This window comes from Melospiza melodia, chromosome 3, assembly GCF_035770615.1.
Source record: "Melospiza melodia melodia isolate bMelMel2 chromosome 3, bMelMel2.pri, whole genome shotgun sequence".
Classification (NCBI taxonomy): domain Eukaryota; kingdom Metazoa; phylum Chordata; class Aves; order Passeriformes; family Passerellidae; genus Melospiza; species Melospiza melodia.
The window spans coordinates 60,675,464-60,694,935 of record NC_086196.1 but is presented as its reverse complement, the minus strand read 5'-3'; the positions used below and the strand labels follow the sequence as shown (position 1 = coordinate 60,694,935).

Sequence of the window (19,472 nt, the reverse complement as noted above, 5' to 3'; positions counted from 1 at the left end):
CAGCAAGCTCTTCTAGAGTTAAGCTGTGTGCTGAGAGAGAACAGTAATTGTCTATAATTGTTTGCTGTGTTTCTTGCCAAGCTATCCTGAAGTTCTCTATGTGCACAGAGGGTTTTTTTACCTTCTGGAAGCCTAGCAACTTGCTGCCTGCCATGTGGAAGCTACTTAAAAGTGCACTTCTGATACCGGTGCTGGATTTCAAGGGAGATACAGGAAGGAATTTGAGGAGTCTCTGGATGAGGACTCACCTTTGGAACTGGGCTAAAAACTTAAAGAGCATCATAGCAGCTTAGCAAGCCAGAATAGCCAAATACAACTTCCTTATAGCCAGCAGAAATCTGCTTCCCTGTGAGTGTAAGAAGCACCTTGAAAATCGCTATCCTTTTTGCAGCTCCCTAAAGGTGTCTGTGCAGGGCTGATGTCACAGGTCTCTCCTTCAAGACAGCCCCCCATGTCAGGGTTACTGGAGCTGTTCAGTTCCCAGTTCTGGGGAGTAGCAGCACCAGCTCATTTAAACAAGCTTTCTTTTGCCTTTAAGCTAGAGAAAAAGAGCAGAAACAGAAAAGGCTGTGTTGTTAGCAGTCAGGTTTTATGGACTGAACCCCTGCCTTTGTGGTGAGTCTGCCTTTTGTGCTTAACCTCCTTGAACAAGTGTGAGCTCCCCAGTAGGCATTGGAGGCCAGAACTGATGTCTGGCTCTGTAATTGCTGTTGACCTTCCTTTGTTTTCATATCCATTGGGAACCTTGGGGAATAACTGACCCCTGGTGTAGTTCTCCATACTTTGTAGTGATGGGATAACCTGCTTCAGCTCTCTCTCCAGAAAACCCAGGAACTCCAGGACTACCTGGAGAGTTAATATTCATTGCGTGTTTTCTAGTGCAAGAGACAAGAGGAGAAAATATAATCAATTTTTAATTGATAGACACTCTTTGCAAGATGGTAACATAGTCCTGGAGCCTGTCCCAGTGCAAATCAAGTAAATCCCATTTTCCAGCTGAAGAAGACTAAATATCTTCTGCATCCTTGGCTGCCCTGGTGTTCCAGTGACCTAAGGAAGCCTCTGGAGCATCCCAGCCCTGTTTCTCTGTGACCCTTTACCAGCCCAGACACTCCCACAGTGAGGCCCAGGAGGGCACTTTCCTTGCAGCATGTCCTTGCAGGTGGCACATTGTCCAGTTTCAGACCTTTTCCTCTGTCCCAGCCCCATACCTGGCACAGTTAGATTCAGTGAGGGAAGCTGCTTTCCAACCCCTCTCTCTCCTCCTCAGGAGACAGACTGCTCTGAGTACATCTGAAGTGGCTGTGCCATTTTTTTGAGTCTTCTTTTTTCTCTTCTATCCCCTTTTTCTCTTTCTTTTCCCTATATCACCAGCTGGCCTAGATTATAATGTGAGACCCCACTGGCTTCAATTAAGGATCAGATGTGACTGAAGAAATGGGATAGCAGCTAGGGATGGAGATGATACATGCACGGCACTAGGTCTAATCAAACAACTTCTCACATAATTCTCACTGTGAGGTGGGAGACGTGCGAGCCAAAGGCAAGTCAGCACTCGAAGCACTGGCAGAGACACATCCCCAGGAAAGCCTTCCCTAATGAGCTGACCGTGCCGCTCAGCACGGCAGCCCCAGCTCAGGCAGGGCTGCTTTTAATCCACCTAAGCACAGCAAAGGGCCCAAAGACAGAGCTGAGAACAGGTACCTGGAAGGCAATCAGCCACATCAAACAAAGGCTGCCAGGTGGAGGGGATGATGGGGATGGTTGTACACGGGATACCCACAGATGCATTTGTGCCCTCTGGAGATGGGACACTGCGTGCCCACATGTGGGACAGTGCATGCAGCACCTTCATCTGTGGTGAAGATAGAGATGTCACTGGTGTTACAGAGCTGTTGGGTCTTGCTGGGGTCAGGCTATGGGAGGAGACTCTTTTGAGGGCAGCAGGGATGCAGAGGGACCCATGGTTGTTGGTGCACCCGTGTCTGGGGCACTGCAGATGCTGGGTGTTGCATGTTTTTGGGCCGGGCTGTGCTTGGCAACTCTGTGGGCCTTTAGAGGAGGCAGATGCTCTGTGGATCTCTAGGGCATAGAAACTGTGGAAGAGCACTTGCTTTGAACCTGGAGAAGGTCAGCGATGATTGTGCTGAAACTGCTATAAATCAGTTCTCCCTCTTACATTCAGGCTAACAGCTGTTTTGTTTTCAGGATGCTTTTCTCATTTTAGATGGAGAGCTTCTGTTTATTCCCACACTTTAATGTTTTAATTAAGAGTTTATTGCAAGTGAAACATGTCTATCAGAGACAGTGGGGATTTAAGTCCTTTCTCATTGCGTTAAATAAGGAATAACCCAAACAGTACCAATCCGACTTTCTCCTTGCTGTGCCTCAACCATGCCCAAATCATGAGATTCCCATAAATTTTTACAAGTGCTAAAAAACTGCAAAAGACATAGTAGTCTCCCTTTGCTGAGGAGATGAGCACACATCACCATTCCCATTCTCACACTACTGGCAGAGAAGCTGACATGGATAGATGTGACTCACCTCCCAACATCAGGGAATTGTTGCTAGAGATAAAAATAGGACCCAGAGTCCCTGTAGCCAGTCTGTGATGTGTTGTATCGATGTGTTTGGGAGGGGCCCTCCAAAACCTTTTCAGGTCCGTGGGGAGAGCCGGTGCAGATCCCTCCATCTAAACACAGTGTCCTTGATAACCCTGCCAAATATTGACAAGAAGAAATGACTGCTTGGGAACTTACCTGCCTGCTCAGGGAGTGCATTTTGTGCTGTATTACAGGACCAGTCGTTCTGGTTAGATCTGAGGATTGAATCCAAGCTGTGATGCAGCTGCTGGTGCTGCAGTTCTCACCTGAGAGAGCAGAGCTTGGAAACTCCTCCAAGCAGTGCTCAATGTGGGATGAGTGCTTGCTGCTAAAGGTTACCCCTGCCTCATAAGTGGGAGAGAGGTAGAATGTGGCCCCAGCCCAGTCAGAAGGGAATGTCAGACAACTTTTGCTTTTGGTGTGATGGATCCTGGCTCCAGCCCCTTGGAAATCATGGGTACCTGTCTTGTCAGAGGTGCTCAGGGTGGCCGTGCTGGGTGAGGCAGCTGCTCCCTGATGCATGCCTGTGTGTTGCTCTGTTGGGTCTCCAGTCCCGCCCGTGGTGGAGCCAGCCTTCCAGGACGTGCGGCAGGGCATGGGGCACGGCGTCACCCTGCGCTGCACCATGCTCAAGGGCAGCCCCATGAAGGTGGCCACCTCCGTCTGGCGCTTCAACGGGAGCCTCCTGGCGCAGCCCCTGGCAGAGCAGCAGGACTACTCGGAGCTCAGGGTGGACAGCGTCAGCCGGGAGACCAGCGGGAACTACGAGTGCAGCATCTCCAATGACGTGGGGGTCTCCACCTGCCTCTTCCAGGTGTCTGGTAAGTCACAGGATGCACATCAGAGCAAGCTGTTGGATGGAGTCATGTATTGATGCAGGGGACCCCCAGCCAGGGAATAATGTGCTCTGGCTCCATGATTCAGGAGGCCAAACAATTGCTTTATTAAGCTATATTATATTACACTAATACTATACTATAACTATGCTAAAGAGATTCTCAACAAAACCCCGAGACTATCTAGAGACAGCCACAACACAGCTTTGACCTAATTGGCCAATCAATCCAAACCATCACCTTCAGGAAACAATCTCCATAACACATTCCACATGTGCCAAACAACAGGAGCAGCAAGTAGAGATAAGAATTGTTTTCTCTTCTTCTCTGAGCTTCTCACTGCCTTTCCCATGAAAAATCCTGGGAGAGAGAATTATGTCTCTCTCTGTTCAGAGAATGTGAATACCACAGTCATGGGAAGCTTGCTCTTCATAAACTGGTGCCACTACAATGCCTTTATTGCTTCCTGTGTGCCCCGCATTCTGTTCAAGAGGAATAATTTTCCATAAGCCAGCAGGGAGATCTGTCTCCATCATTCAGGCAGATGGACCTGGAGCAACTAAGTGCTCACCCCTGTTAGATTTTAGCAGCGTTTGATCACTTACAGGACTTAAACTCAAGGCCACAATCAACTTTGAAGCTTTGACAACCTCTATCATCGATAAGTATTGACCAAGGGGAAGTGAAAAGCTCTGTACATCCCTCCAAGAGGCTTCAAACCATCTGATTTCCTCTTTAAAAGCAAGGAAAGAAACAAAAAGAAAGAAACAAAACCTGTATTATGTATTCCCATGCCTTCCCTATGACTCCTGTCTGTTTGTATCATACAGTGCTTTCTAGAAAAACGTGAGCTGGGAATGGTCAGTAGTACACAGTAGATTTGCTGCTCACAGTTTTCTTTGAATCCATCATCCCCTGTAACAGGGCTCTTCTGCAGCACCTGCATCTGCACAGAGGGATGGCAGACTTATAGCATCTAAAACTGCACATCTGACCTGGCCTCTCCAGCTGATCATTAAATCTGCTTTTCCCATGACCCCACAACTGACTTGGGCACAATTTTCTAGAAGAGCTCTCCCATGAAGTTGCCTTAATGAGCAATAAATTCAGTCCAAATACTCAGGTTTGAGTCCAGGGCCAATTTATAATACTTTTCAAGCCTGGGTTGAAAAAATGAGAATGAGTGACATCCAAAGAGGCCTGATTTTGAAGCAGGCCTTTCCTAGGGTTTGGGAAAGCTCAGGTATGCTGTAACTCTGGGATGCTTACAGAAACGGGGAAACCCAAACTACTTCTACTATTTGGGTCCCTTTTCAGGATCTTGCTCTCACTCCTTAAGATTTCCTGGCATTTGTCTTGCAGTGAGTTTTGCTTGAAAGCTTTGGCCCCTTCCCTCTCTACCCTTTTCATATGCTTGTAACTCTCACATCACTAAGTGACAGCAAACCAAATCCCTCTATGAGCCATCACAGAAAACTGCATCCCTGTCAAGCCTGGGAATGCTCCCAGGAATTTCTTGCTGGTGGCAGCAACACGTACTCCTTGGCACCCCGTGTGCCATGCTGTGCCTCAGATAAGATCCCCTCAGCAGAAAGCAGGATTCATGCCTAGAGACACTGATCAGGAAAGCAGCAAGCCTTTATTTTTCCTGCATCCCTTCTCCTTTTCCAAGACGTTGATATCTGATTGTAGCTGTTCAACTCCAGATATCTCTGCCTGTGTCCTGGACAGTTACAAATTAATTAGGCCTTCTGAGCCTGTAGAGCAACCTGAAAAATATTCCAGTGACTAGACTGCTCTACTTGGACTCAGGATTGCTGGAGTTTTAATTCCCATCAGCCACAGCCTTCCTATTTGAAGAGAGAAAGTGGCATGGTCTCGTTTTGGTTTTGTTTCTTCTCTGTGGAAAAAAATACTAAAACCTTCCTATGTGACAGAAAGTGCCTAATTTTTGACTTTGGGGTGTTCAGGTGCACTGAAAATACAGTACATGTATGACCAGGATAGGATTATTTTATTCTATGGATGAGTTATTAGCTTTCCAAAATGTTTTGGAAGGATAGTGAAACATCCAACCCATTCCTCTTGAGGAAGTTATCAGGGCAGCCCCTGCTGTTCATGATCTGCTCCCTCACTGGCCACAAGCACAGAAGAGCCTCAAAGAGAGACATGGATAATCTTCAGCTTTTCCCATCAGCTGTAAGCAAAAGACAAAAGTTTCCAGCAGTAGTAAAAGCTTCCAGAAGGAAGTTCTGTAAGTATTTTGATATGCGCAATTCTATCAAAAAGCACCTGTTTTTTCTAACTTCTATTTCTATCTTGTAATCAATTAATAATGAATTAATATCATGCAAGATGATGATTATCATCAGTTCTGATTTTATTCCAAAATCCATTATAAAGCTTGACTTCCATAGTCAATACAAGTTGAATAAGCAGCAATTAGTCTCTGAGGTGGTTCTGAACTTCTTGCTTGCGCAAAATTCAAGTCAATAAAAATAATAAGAGAAAAAGGACTTGGAAATAAATATCAATATTATACATCTGAGTTCATAAAAAATAAACATTGAATCCTGTCGAGCCTAATTATAACCACACAGAATGGCAGGGCCGGTGATTCAAGTGGAAGGGCGCAGCAGACCTCCTGAGGAGGTGGTGTTTATTCCTGTTCTGCTCTCCAGCATCCCTTGCTAACCAGACATCTTTCTGGTCTCTGCTGGTTCAGACTGGAGCTGAACCCAGAAACTTGTCTTTCATTCAGGTCCAACTCCTTCCTGGCTCAGGACGGGACCTGGCAAAAATTGAAGTTCATTGGGTGAAATGATTGTGATTTCAAATAGGGCAAAACCAGTTGTGGGTAAGACCTGTGCTCCCTGTGCATTAGTCCTCCAGCTGCTGGGCTGCATGGCAGGAGCCTTCACATTCTGTTTGGTCGTGATTCAGGACAGAAACTGCTGGGCAAATGACAGGTACTCCCTTCTTCTCTGAACTGCTCGTTTTCTCTCTGGTACTTCTTTCCTTCTGTGTTTCCCTTCTCCAGCTGCACTTTTTTTTTAAGGAGAGACGTGGGTTTGAAAAAGACATCTCCGCCCCTGCCAAAGCTCCCACTGCTTTTACCCAGGCTGAGGTCAGTGTCCTCTTTGCTGCCGAGTTGACTGTTGTGTTACAAAGAGGCTGGAGCACTGTGTTGCCAAGGCAGGGGAGATGCAAAAGGAGCAAGGTCTCCTTTTTAATGCCATGGTCTCTGTGTGATAAATAACACTTTTCCTATGACCTACTGGCCAAATGATCTTTCCTCGGGGTTTGTTAGCAGGAGTCTCTGTAAAGCAGCAGATGAAACGGGAGAAATGCCAGTTTAAAGCTGTTACTTCAATCTAAACTACAAAGCAAGAGAGAAAAGATTAGAGCTGGTTCCAGCTGGAGAACTGGAGTTGTTCCCACCTTCTCAGGTGCTGGTCATGTCCCACTGGTGTGGCAGGGCTGCTAATCCTCCCAGCAGTTTAGGCTCTGAAAGCAGTAGTGATTCACAGAAAACAGTGGCACATTTGTGCAAAGTAAAGGTGTCCAGGGACACCTTTACTTGTGTTAGAGGCAGGTCGATAAGCTGGGTGAGTGGAGCTCCTCCACTCTCACCACGTCTCTTTGTAATTTCTGTTCCCCTTGATCCCACTCTTTTACTTTCCTCCCTCTTTTTTCTTTTTTCCCCTCCAGCAAAAGCTTATAGCCCAGAGTTTTACTATGACACTCCCAACCCCACCTTGAGCCAGAGGCAATCCAAGAATTACTCTTACGTCTTGCAGTGGACCCAGAAGGAGCCTGATGCTGTGGATCCCATCCTCAAGTACCGCCTGGAAGTCCGTCAGGTAAGGTCTGCTCTCCTGCAGCCCCAGCATATGGCCTTTCAGGAGGCAATTACACCAATGTTTTCTTGCTGATTAAGAGCTGAAAGTGATGAAATTGGCAGATCCTGATGGTCTTGCACCATCCCCACTGAAAGGAAGAGACAGGCCAAGTGCACAGCTCAGTGTTCACTTTTACCTCTGGGGCTGGGCACAGTTGAGGTCTTTCAAAGCCCTGTGGCCCCAGCTGGGCTGTTAATGCTCAGTGTTTTGAATGAGATTTTAGTGGGAACAATGCCTTATAGTCATTAGTTGGTGGTGTAGATTTTGTAGGCCAAAGATTCAAACGAGTGGAACTCCATCCTCCTCACTCGTATGGAAAAAAGGGAATAAGCTGAAGAGCTCTCCAGGCAGGAACTGCAGGAAGAAGTCAATGGCTGTTTGTGTTGTAGAAGGGCTTTCATCCTGTCACACTAACTAAGCTATTTGGACTGTATGAACTCTGCAGGGGAAGAGAAGTGGGTTTCAAGGTTTCTGAGTTTGAAGGAAAATCATACTGGGGGTTGGGGGCTGGAGTAGAGAACTGAGTGAAATCTGAAGACATCACTGGTTGGAGAAGGTTAGGGGAAAGAGTTTGATGTTTTTAAGGAGCACATTATCTTAGCAGGATTGCCAGGTGCTTTCATCCACGTCCAGCAAAGCGCCCACATTCAACATTTTTGAGAAATGGGGACACGTGAAATTGGTAGTTCGTACCATTCACTGGTAGCTGAGAAGCAAATGCATTTTGCAAGGAAGATTTTGTTTACTGTAGATAGAAAACAAAATAATTAAAAAGATTCAAGTGTCTCTTTCCTCCAGTTCTGCACAGTAGGCTCCAGTTTTATGTCTCCATTTGATTGTGAGCTCTCTGGGGTGGGACAGCCTTTGTTTGTTACTCACACCGTATGGTGCACGTTGTCAGTACTTAATAATAATACAGGACCCGGGGGAGCCTCTAATAATGAAGGCAGTTTGTCATAGTAGATCTTCCCTCTGAGCCAAGTTTTGCTATTATCAGCACTGCAACTCAATGAACAAATTTGTGGGTTTTATCCTTCTCCAGTAAGTTGAGGTTTTTTCCTTTTTGCACAGTGTCTAAAAGTAATCTTGGTTCTGTCCTTCTTTGAGCTCCTACTAAAAGGGATCAAGAGAAGGGAAAATCACTTTTCTGCTTTAAGTAATGACATGGAGGGAGCTGAGCGCCGTGCAAATTTAAACACACACATCCAGTTTGGTTCATACCCCACTGGTTACCGCTGCTACTGTTTTGCAGCATCACGATGTAGCTGTGACTGCTGAGTGTTGTGTTTTAGAGGAGCATGATACTGAGGCCCTGCTGTAGCCCAGTCATGTGTATGGGAAAGCTCTTGGAAATGGCTACAGGTGTCATCCTGGTGTTCTGGGACTGAATAAGGAAAGGCAGAGAGAGGAGGAGAGAGGGAAGCTTTGATCCCACTTCCGCCAAGCACGAGAAGGAAACACTTTGTTGTGATACTGCTGTAAAAAATGAACCCTTCCCTGGCTGAAACTAAGACACATTGGAAAAGGTTTTCCTGGTATTGCCTCCTCCTGGCTTTTCTCCAATGAAAACACTTGCATTTCATGGTGAGGTGTCCACCTCCATGAGCCATACTGAGGTCTTATGGAGTCCTTTTCATCTCCTTGTCCCAGAGGATCACATCCCCCCTCACATCCAGCCTGCTGCTTCCCTCTGCTCATGTGCTGCCTTCCTGGTGTTTTCACTGTGGCATCTCACTTGGGCTCCAAGCAGCCTTGTGCCACCTTCTGACCTTTCACTCCTTCCCTTGCTCCATCACCCTCTCCCATGCCCTGCAGATTCTGCTGCTTTATCACATCTTCCTCTCTGTGCTGGGGCCCCTGGACTAAGTAATCCACCCTTCTGTTCCATTGTTGGACTGCAAAACTGTAGTGGCCTTAGTGAATATAACTGAAAAGCCCATAAGCCTAAAAGTGTTACTGACTGGAGAGCTCTTAAGAAAGGGGATTTGTCTGCCTGAGTGTAGAGCTGCTGTTTGCCCGTGCACACTCCTCACTGGACATGCTGACTTTCCAGGCACCAGGTGTGGTGGCACAAAAATCCTCCTAGAGAGCTCGGATTGGAGTGGAATATTCTCCTTAGGTGAAACAGGCCTTACACGTGGCCAGACACAAGTGATTTATTGCCAGCATCAAGCTGGGGAAAGCTCACCCAGCCAGCCCAGCCCACTTTCTCCCCCAGTCCCTGGAGTTCTGCAGCCCCAGTGGTCATGGCAAGGGCTCTTCAGGATGAATCAATGTGGCAGCCTGCAGTCTTGGGTTAGTAAGGGGCTGTCAGGGGGAAGAGGGGATGAAAAGATGAGAATTAACTCTTGCTGAGCTGGAATCCAAAAGGCAACCTGCTGGGATGCCCACTGGTTGCAATTTAGTTTGCTGGTTTTCATTTCACACTCCCTGGCTTGCCCAATGAGCTCTTGGCATATGTAATGTGAAGATGCCCAAGTAGCAGGATGCTTTGCAAGGCACCTGGGAATGCTTGAATTAAATTTGCTTGCTGCAGCTGCTGAAATTGGGGCTGGGTGAGAGTCAGAGTGCTGCTTATTAATTGGCTGGCGCCATGCCTCCTCCAATTCTTCCTCTTCAGAAGCTTCCAAGGGCATTACTGGGGGGATTGCAAGCAGTCTAGGGGAATTTGGTTTCCTAAGCAATGTGTGGGGGCTCCCAGCAAGATGGGCAGATGCCCTTCCACCAGAGCTGATTGTTCCCAGTGCTGCAGAGCAGGCTGAGTGGCACAACAGATGCCCCAGTGCCAGCAGAATAAGAATTAACTTTTGATTAAAACCATATAAGCAGCTTGACAGCTTGGCACCACTCACCCAGGAAAGTGCATATGATAGCAACCTGGAGCAAGCTTCTTGTGAAGCCTCTACTCTATGTCCCAGCAAAGAGGCTGTAATTTCCTGGAGGGTACAGTTCAGGTGGGCTTAGGCAGCGGCATTGCTGACGACAATTCAGAGGGGAAAACGTGCCCAGTGAAGAACAGCAGGGCCCTCACAGCCATCTGTCCTGACAGCTTGGGTGGTTTTTCCTTCTTGCTGCAAGGCAACTGATCCAAATGCCAACCACCTTGCTCCACCTTACCCAGTGACCTCGATGAGGTCACAGCCTTGGTGCTTTGGTTGTGGGCAGATGCCACAAGGCTTTAGGGCTATTTGTTTGGTCAACTTTTTTTTCTTCCATGTATTCTCGCAGTGTAGAAAAGGCTCTGAAGTACTGCCTTCCAACTGAAAATTATTTTCATTGCTTGGGGATTCAAAGCAGCCTCCCGAAACCAGATCTTTGCTTAAAAAATAAAAAGCCTTTTAAGTTGCTTGTTTCTCTCTATGTATTTTATACCCGTCCCAGGGCTCTGCTCTAACATTAAAGAGAAATGAGAAGCCATCTAATACTGCAAGCAGGTTGCATCATGGAGGAAAGATCTTAGTTGGGCTGGTGGTTATGGTTTTGGGGGATTTTTGTGGCAGAATAACTGTGCACTTAATGAGCTGGAACCCATCTGTGACCTGAGGCTGCAAGAGAAAGAGAAAGGAGAAGCTCTTGGTGCAGCAGGAAAGTTTAATCTTCATTGTTCCCCTCAAGGCGACCTGAGGCTGCTGTCTCCTCTGTACCTTCTCATGCACAGGCTCAGGCCAGAACTGGGCCAGCTTTATATATTCCTGGCTTTCCCCTCCTCAGAGCAGGCTGAGTCTACATGCCAGACAAATTTCAGGGGTCTCCCTGAAATTTGCACTGGGCCAGGCCCCAGACCTATTTGCTAAATTGCTCCCTGGGTTGTCACTTCAGATTAATTCCTGTCAGGGAGACCATCTAATGAGACTGGCCCTGTGCAATGCCTGAGTAATTGTATGGTCCCTCTTTGTTTGTACTTACATCCCCTCCATGTTGGATAAACATTCCCTGCTGTCTACAAAACTCATCTGGGCTTGGGAGCCGGCTGCCACTTGCCTCATCAGCCAGCCAGAGCAGCATTAATGAGAGCTGCGGCCGTGGGGAGCCTGCATACCATGTGGAGAGGTGACAGATAACAGAGCTGTTGGGACAGACACAGGACAGGGGCGTTAGCAGGAATTTAATGACTGTGATTAGAGTGGAAGGTTAACTCTGCTGACCGCCATCCCAACACAGTGGGAGAGGTTTTATGCTGAGGTCCACGGACTGTGGATCTGTATCACTTCATTTCTGCCTCTGAGTTGCTCTTTTTCTCTCCCCTGAGCCCATTTGGGCAGTGTCTGTCTGCTGCAGCCTGTCTTTGGCTTCATGGGCTCCCGGAGGCGGCCAGCCCTCGGAGGGCAGGGGGGTCTCTCCCTCTGAGCACTGAGCAGGGGTGGTACTGCACCACAGGGAGGGTGAACAGCAGTGCACCTGCCCACACTTTCCCATGAATGTCTGCTTAGAATGCCTTTGGGTCCCAGGTTAGAAATGCTGTGGCTGCAGAAAGGTGATGTACTTGAGCAGGGGTGGCTCTTGCAGCAGCCCAGCCGCGTATCCTGGGAGGTGAACAAAATTCCTTTTCTTGAACAAGATTCCTTTTCTCCTGCACATGCAGCCATGGCTTCAGGCAAGGATGGGAAAACGAGCAGCTGGTGCCTTAGGGGGTGCCTGGGGGCTGCACCTCAGAGCAAGGAAGGGGAGGACGGGACACCAAAGGCTCGGGGAGGAGGCAGCTCTGCACAAGGCAGAGTCCAGTGTGGCAGAACTCGCTTTACAGAGGCTCTGACATTTTGCTGCCTCCACAGCACAGTGCTGCCATTGCCAAGGCAACCGCTGCAGACCAGGTTGGGTCCACAGCCCTCATCCCAAGGCTCTCTGGTGCATTGTGACCCCACTGGCCCCATCCTGCGCATTCCCACAGTACTATTGCAGGGAGGTTTTCAGCTGGGGGATGCTGCAAGAGCTAAGGAGGTGATATCTGCTTTAGGACTTAACTAAAAAGCAGTCAGGGCTATCCTAGTTTTCATACTAGAAGATGAAAAGCTTAAAGAAGAGTTGCAGCTTGTGAGCTAGGGAGGTATCCATCCTGCTCTGGATGAAATATGCTGTGTGGTGCACTGGCCTGGTGTTACCTGGAAAAAGGGAATGTGGTGCCACATCCACCAAAAAATCCTCCAGCTGACAGGCTGCTTAATTGGACAGGCCAGTTTGATGTCCAGGGTAGGACACAGACTGGGCACATGGAAGAGGGATGTGTGAGTCCCTTTACCCAGAGCACCACAGTCACACCTGGCTGCAACCAGGAAGGGAGTGTGGCTTTTCCTGAAGCTGCACATGGTGCTCATCATTGCACTTGATACAGGCTCTGCTGGTCCTCTCTCACTGGTGTTAGGACTGGGGGCTCCAGTGACTTGGCTTCACAGTGTTTGCCCAGCACTGAATCTCAAAGCAGACCTTCTGTTACAGGATGGCTCATAAGTCATATCTGTCAGAAAGCTTCTCTGGTCCTCTCTTCTTCTTTTGCCTCCCCTGTCCGCCAGTTTGATGTTTGATCACAGGCTGCTATAATATTGGATATCAAATCAACACAATTCCATCTACCTGCAGAACCATCCTCTGTAGTGGAAAAGGTATTTTATCCTATCTCCCTATTGATGCTCTTTTTTTTATTTCGACTTTTGTTCAGGCAGTGAGAATAGGCAGATTATATCTGTGCTCTCAAGACAATTGCATTCAGTTGTGCTAGTGGCCTACGTGATGCTGGGCAGGATTCATCCCTTAGGAAGAGGTGGAAAAGGATGGAGAAATAAGCCAGTGCCAGTGGGAGGTGTGCTTGGTGGATGGTTTGAACAGTTATCGTGATGCAAAGCCAGGGAAAGCAAGAGGGGGGAGAGGAGGCTCTGCCTGTCTAGGCTGCAGAGGAGGAGGGGTTTGGGACTGAGTGTCAGCTGCATGCCCCTGGAAGGAGAGCTGGCTGGTCAATAACAAATGGTGGACAAGCAGTCCTTGAAGCTTAATAAGATTGCTGTGCAGGACCTGGAAGTGAAGCAGTGACTTTGCCACGGGCATGTGGGAGTGAAGACAGCAGGATCTTACCTCAGCTGTGCTCTCTCTGCCTGGAAATGGGACACACCATCAGTCACTGCAGCTGATAGCACATTGAGCCATCTCGCTTCTCATCCCTAGCAATCTGTCACAGAAGGTGCTGCTAGAACAAGGTCTTCTCCACCTCTGTTATAAGGGAAGATCCCAGGATAGCTGAATGTTTGGTGGGGGTGGAAACAAGGAGCTTTTTCCATGTTTCATGTTTGTACTCTATGTTGGCTAAGTCGACAGCAGCAGAGCCTCCACCAGCACAAAGGAAGGGAGTTTTCCCCTGGCCATTCCCACTCACTGCAGGTGGAGATGTCTGCCTGGCCGTGGCTGCTGTTGGCCCTGTCAGCCAGAGGATCAGAGTGTTTTCTACAGGGATGGCCAGGAAAGCTTGGCACAGGCCTGACCACCACTGATGGGTCAGGTGTGATCTCAGTGGAAATGATTGGTAGCCATGGGATAAGGTTTCCCCCTTTGGAAGCCTGACAGTTTCCAATGCCACAACTGGGACTTCTTCCCTTTGCCCGTGAGAGCTTAGGAAATGATGCTTAACTACTGAATTAGTTTGATTAATTCTGTCTTTTTGCATTCACAAATTGCTCCTCAGTATGATATGTGGTTTTTCTGAGCTGGTTTTCCCTAGTCCACAGGTCATTTGTAATCAGTTAGTTGGAAAAATTAGTAATATGAGCAGGGGCAGATCAATTATGATTCAGTCTTAAGGTATCATTTCCCTTCTGTGATTATCCACAGTAAGTGAAGTGTAGTTGGTTGACCTTGGCTGGATGCCAGTTGCCCACCAAACTACTCCATCCTCAGCAGTACAGGGGGAGAGAAAATAAGATTGAAAAAGCCATGTGAGTCAAGATAAAGTCAGTTTAATAACCAACTTCTAAAGCCATGCGCAGAATCGAAGGAAAACAATAGATTCTCTACTTCCCAGCAGCAAGCAATGTCCAATCCCTTCGTGGGAAGCAGGTCCTCAGTACATGCAGCAGTTGCTCTGGAAGACAAACATCACAGTCATACTTTCATATCCCTTTGGCCAATTTGAATCAGCAGTCCTGGATATGACCCCTCTCAAGATCTTGCCCACCCCCAGCCTGCTGGGGAGGGGAGAGTGTGGAGAGGCAGCACTGGTGCTGTGGGAGCTCTGCTTAGCAGGAGCCAAACCACTGGTGTGTTACCAAGTTCTTTCTAGCCACCCACACAAAGCACAGCATTGTGAGGGCTCCTGTTGGGAAAATTACCTCTGTCCCAGCCAGATCCAAAGCCCAAGGTAACCTGCCCAAAACAGGGTAGTTGACAGTGTTCAAGGTGTCTGGCCATTCATCAGGTGCCTGGCAGAGAGATTTTGTCTTTGCATTAATTTTTTTAAGGACTGCTCCTAATGCCATTCAAGAACTTAACTGGGCAAGAGGGAAAGCAGGATATTGTTTAGCTTTCCTAGTACAAGGGAATATTTCAAGCAAATGTCCCAATTTTAGCTGTGTTCAGAACAGTTACAGCGACTGAGAAGAGCAATTAATGTAATCTTGCTGGAAAGGCTCATATGACCTTAAAACACATCTAGAAGGGAAATCTCATGTCTTTCTAGCTCCTAACACCACTGTTCTGTGTTCATTTTGGGTAAGAAAAATGTGAGAGAGGAGGTAATCAGATTCCCCAAACCAATAGACTCCTCATAGCAGCTTTGCAGGATACAGAAGTTGTTTCCACATCACTGTGCTTGTTTGTATCCAGCAGGCTCTTGGCTTGTGTTTTACAGAGCTGAGTACAGAATGAAAGATGCTTGCCCAGTATCAAAGTCAGTCCTTTTTGTGCATTTCTTATCCACAATCCTTCGGTGGCTTCAAGGGGTACATGCTTGAGTACTGAGTCTTTCTGAAAGTCCCTGTTGATAGGCTGTGATGTGGCTTCCTCCTGTTTGCTCATCTGTTCTTTTCCACAGTCAGTCTGTGTTCCTCCTGCTGCTTCACCGTCTTTTCTTTGTGGACCTTTGTGCTTTCTCCTGCTCCCCTTCCTATATTCTACCTCTTCTTTCTTTTGTTTCTGTTTCCTTTTTCTGGGTTGGTTCTGGTTTTTGTTTCTTTTTTCCCCTGGCTCTCACTTCCTAGAACACATTGGAGATAAGAGATAAGAGTCTGTGAAGGGGAAGGGCTTGGAAGAGAGATGTAGTCTCTCCCATAGCTAGTCACAAATGGAAGGAGTAGGCACTAGATGGATGTTTTGGCTGTGTATCATAAAGAATGAAGTGGCCAGCATGGAGCAATGTGAAGGGCTTTATGGGTCTCCCTGCATGTCCTGTCCTGTCCTGCCTCTGCCTCTTCTTTATAGACAGCCTAGAGGCTCTGGAGTGATACTTACCTACAAACCTTCATTACAGGTACCAGACTGGAAAGTTCAGAGTCACACAAAAAAGTTGTTTCTGCTCCAGGAAGCATCAGCCCCATCCTTTATTAGTTGTTTTCAAGGGTGAAGGGGCCCTAACAGAGGGCTCTGCCAGGGTTTGTGGGGAAGAAATGAAGCTTTTGTTGGTGGAGTATGTCCTGCTTGCAAGTTACACCCATATTATAGGCAAAGTGGCTCAGAGCTCAGCCTAACTGCAGCTGGGCAGACTTGGGCTGTGCAGAGCCAAATTGCTTTTTTTTTTTTCTTGGAGTCAGAAGTGCTGACAGAACAGTGCACAGACATATGCATGGGTATGGCTGTAAGCAGCCAGTGTGTCCAGTGCAGGGAAATTGGTGGAAGAGGAGACTGTGCTTACTGACGTAGGGATGGGTATAAAGTTGGATCAGTAAGGCACCAAGCAGTGCTGATTTTCAGCTGTGAGGCTCAAAAGAGTCTGGCACCATTGCTCTCTGCAAGAGGGGCATGTGGAGGAGCATGAGAGATGGTGTCTCTCACCCAGCTCGTGCCCATACAACACAGAAGTGATCGCAGGCTCTGCTGCGCAGTCAAGAGTCAGTACAGGCAGGAACTTGCAGCAAGAGTAGAGAAGCTTCCAGTCTGAAACAGAAGGACTGCACATGTCCTCAGGGTTGAAAATAAGGCTGTGAGACAGTAGGAGAGAGGCTCAGCTAAGGCTTGTGCTTGACTGCCTCTCTGACAGAGTGAAGGCTAGGTCTGTTCTTCCTTAGACCAGGGAACATACGCTAATAAAATACATATTGCTTTCTGATCAGATCCTAATGAAAGACATTATTGAAGAGTGTGGAACAAGCACTTACAGTAATTCATGACAGCACCAATTTGGCTTCTCTAGGAAGCCATAAACTGCTGCTCTTGGCACCTAATGAGGATGGGCAGCTGATTGCCTGTGCAAGAGGAAGAGAGAGAGAGAGACTGCCTCCCAGCCTTGATGGCTCCAGCTGTCCTCAGAAGCCACTGAAGGTTGCAGTTGCTTCTCTCTCTGGAGCTGGGAATGTTTCAGCCAAGAAACTGGGCCTCCTGATAAAGGACAATTCAGTACAAAAAGCTTCCAGGACTCCTCATTTAGGCTGAATAATGGGTTTGGGTTGGGCATCCATCCTTGCTTAATCCCAGGATCTGAACCTGTGTGCTTGGCTGATGAAAAACATAGGCATGAATTTCAGTTCACTGATGTGCTTGTCTGAGAAATGCCAGCTTTGTGCTTGCAATGTGGTTATTTGTTCTGGAAACCCCTTAGGAGTTATGGCTATCAAGCAAAGAAAATGCAATAAATCCAGCTTTAAACTTACCTTAACCCTTTAATTGATGAGGTTAATGCTTGACATCATTTCTATCCAAGATAGTGATTAAGTACTAAGCAAAGAAAATATTTTAATTCAATGTGACAGGCAGAGAAAGTTTGATGAGAGATTATAAAGAAGCATCACAATGACTATCTTCATATCCAAACCAAATGTCTTCCCACAACTTACCCAAATAGTTTTTCCAGAGTCGGCAGGCATCCTCCCTGCAGCTGATACCAGCCAGAGTTCAGAATCCCCTATTAGGATTGTGCTCTTGAAATTTTGTGCAGCTGACAGCAGGCTGGGAGACAATGCCACCTTGGTGAAGGGTTAGGAAAGATTGGAAGAAAGATCTGAAAGATGGAAAACCATTTGAGTGGTTCTGGTGGGATGAAATGCAGTGGTACAAAGGCAGGGTCATTGATGCAGAAGGTGCTGCAGGCTGGAAGCTCATCTTTGGAAAATGAGTGCAGTGCTCAACTGAGTTGACTTCAAGGAGCTGCTGATGAGATGCAGGTGTGAGAAAGGGCAAATGTACTCCTAGATGAAACTAGAGGTACTTCTGGGCAAGGTGGAGAAGTGCCACTACATCCTGTATGCAGGCCAGGCACTGATCCAGCAAATGGGATGGTGCAGAAAAACACTGTAGAGTCAATCCTGGAAAGTGAGAGTCTGTGTTACAACAGCAGTCACAGAGTCTTAGCCCAGCAAAGCAGAGGCTGAGAGGTGGTGAGATTCCTGTCTGTAAAACATCAGGGGGTCAAGCAGCAGCGAGGGAAAAGAGCCACTGAAGCTAAATGACACTGCTGGCACAGGATAAGTGGGTGCAAGCTGCATGTGAATAAATTCAGTCTGGAAATGAGAACATTAGGGCAGTCAGGCTCTGGAACAGATGTCCAAGGGGAGGAACAGGCCCAAAAGGAACAAACCACTTTTAAGATAAGACGTGATACATACATAAAATTAATAAGCAGAGGCAGCCCCTCTGGTGACAGGGGACTAGCCCCTGTCAGGCAGCAGCGTGCATCCCTTGCTGTGTCCCAGATTGTAGCCATGTTTTGCTCTTCTCTGAACTCTGGGATTTTATCCCTCTGCCAAAATACAGAGATCAAGCATCCAATTCATAGTGTTCAAAAGGAATGTCAAAGACATCTTCCTCTGCTCTGCCCTGTGGTGCCAAGGTGACATCAAGGATCACAATCTCAATCCACTGCTGTGTGTCAGAGTGAATAGGAAGAAGGGGAAAGGAAGGGCCAGATTTATGGCACATTTTTCCAGCTGTGTGGAACATATTGGAGCCTCACGTTCAAGAGAGTTCCCTAAAATTTCCTATCCCCACCTCCCTCCTGACCCTGTTTCTGAGCATTTTCATTCCACTTTCCCAAAAAATTCCTTCTACCCATGGAACTTACATGCTGAGCTCTCATTCTACAGCAATGGAGAACTGAATAATTTTCTTTCAATCTTTGGTACTATAAACTCCAAGACACATAAATTCTGTTATCATATTTCCTTTTTTTTTTTAACTTTAAGAAGTCCATGGCTTCTTAACTCTTTGAGGTTGCCTCTCTGCCGCATATCCTGTGCCTTTGGAGGCACAGTTGGGGCAGGAATTGAGGACAGGGAATGTCTGATGAGGTAGCAGGAGGTTTGGCATTGCAGAGCCCCATGTTCATCCCAGGAGCTGTTACCAGTGCCATAAACAAGCTTCAGTACCTTGGGAGATCTGTCCTGGCTGTCCCATCACAGTGAGGGCAGTGGTGTGATTGTTTCTGGTGCTTGTGAGCAACACTCCCTCAGGAAGGGAGCAGCTGTATCTTAGCTGGGCTTTGTTGGGATGAGGTCATTGCGGCCGCAGCCGCTGGGGAAATCTGATAAGAGATGATGCCTACAGCACTCTGGGACAAAGCTGTGTAAGGAAGCCAAGATTCTGTGCAAACAGGCTGAAATGGTACAAGTGGGAGGCTCTGTCACACCCTGGGTGGTATTGCCTGTCAGGAGAGAAGTGCCCTTCTGCTACTCTCACTTCTCCTGACCCCCTGCTAAACAGGGATATCCATGTGTGCTGAGAAACTGGGCAGCTTGGCACTGAGCTTTGAAGACCACCTTGATTGCTGGTTGCTTGAAGAGTACAGCCCACCAGCTGCACAGGCAGTTGAAGATTACTTTGTCCAGATTATTGCCCCATGCTTCTTTTCAGACCTTTGTGAGATAGCTGTGCTTCCTGCACCACCAGGCTCTCCACAGCACCTAGTCTGGTGGATGTCTGCTGTCCAGAGTGTCCTCACACTCACAGACTGCGGGGGAGAGATTGGGGGAGGTTACGACACCCTGCCTTGCACACAAGCCAGA

General features: G+C 47.5%; 1 protein-coding gene across 1 annotated transcript in view; it reads left to right on the top strand.

The window, feature by feature from the left end:
• Positions 1-19,472, top strand: part of MDGA1 (MAM domain containing glycosylphosphatidylinositol anchor 1) — a 147,783-nt gene that overhangs the window by 88,413 nt on the left and 39,898 nt on the right. Inside the window, exons 9-10 of the mRNA XM_063152001.1 lie at positions 3,158-3,427; positions 7,154-7,305. Of these exons, the coding sequence (XP_063008071.1) occupies positions 3,158-3,427; positions 7,154-7,305 (422 nt within the window). The remainder of the gene's footprint in view (positions 1-3,157; positions 3,428-7,153; positions 7,306-19,472) is intronic.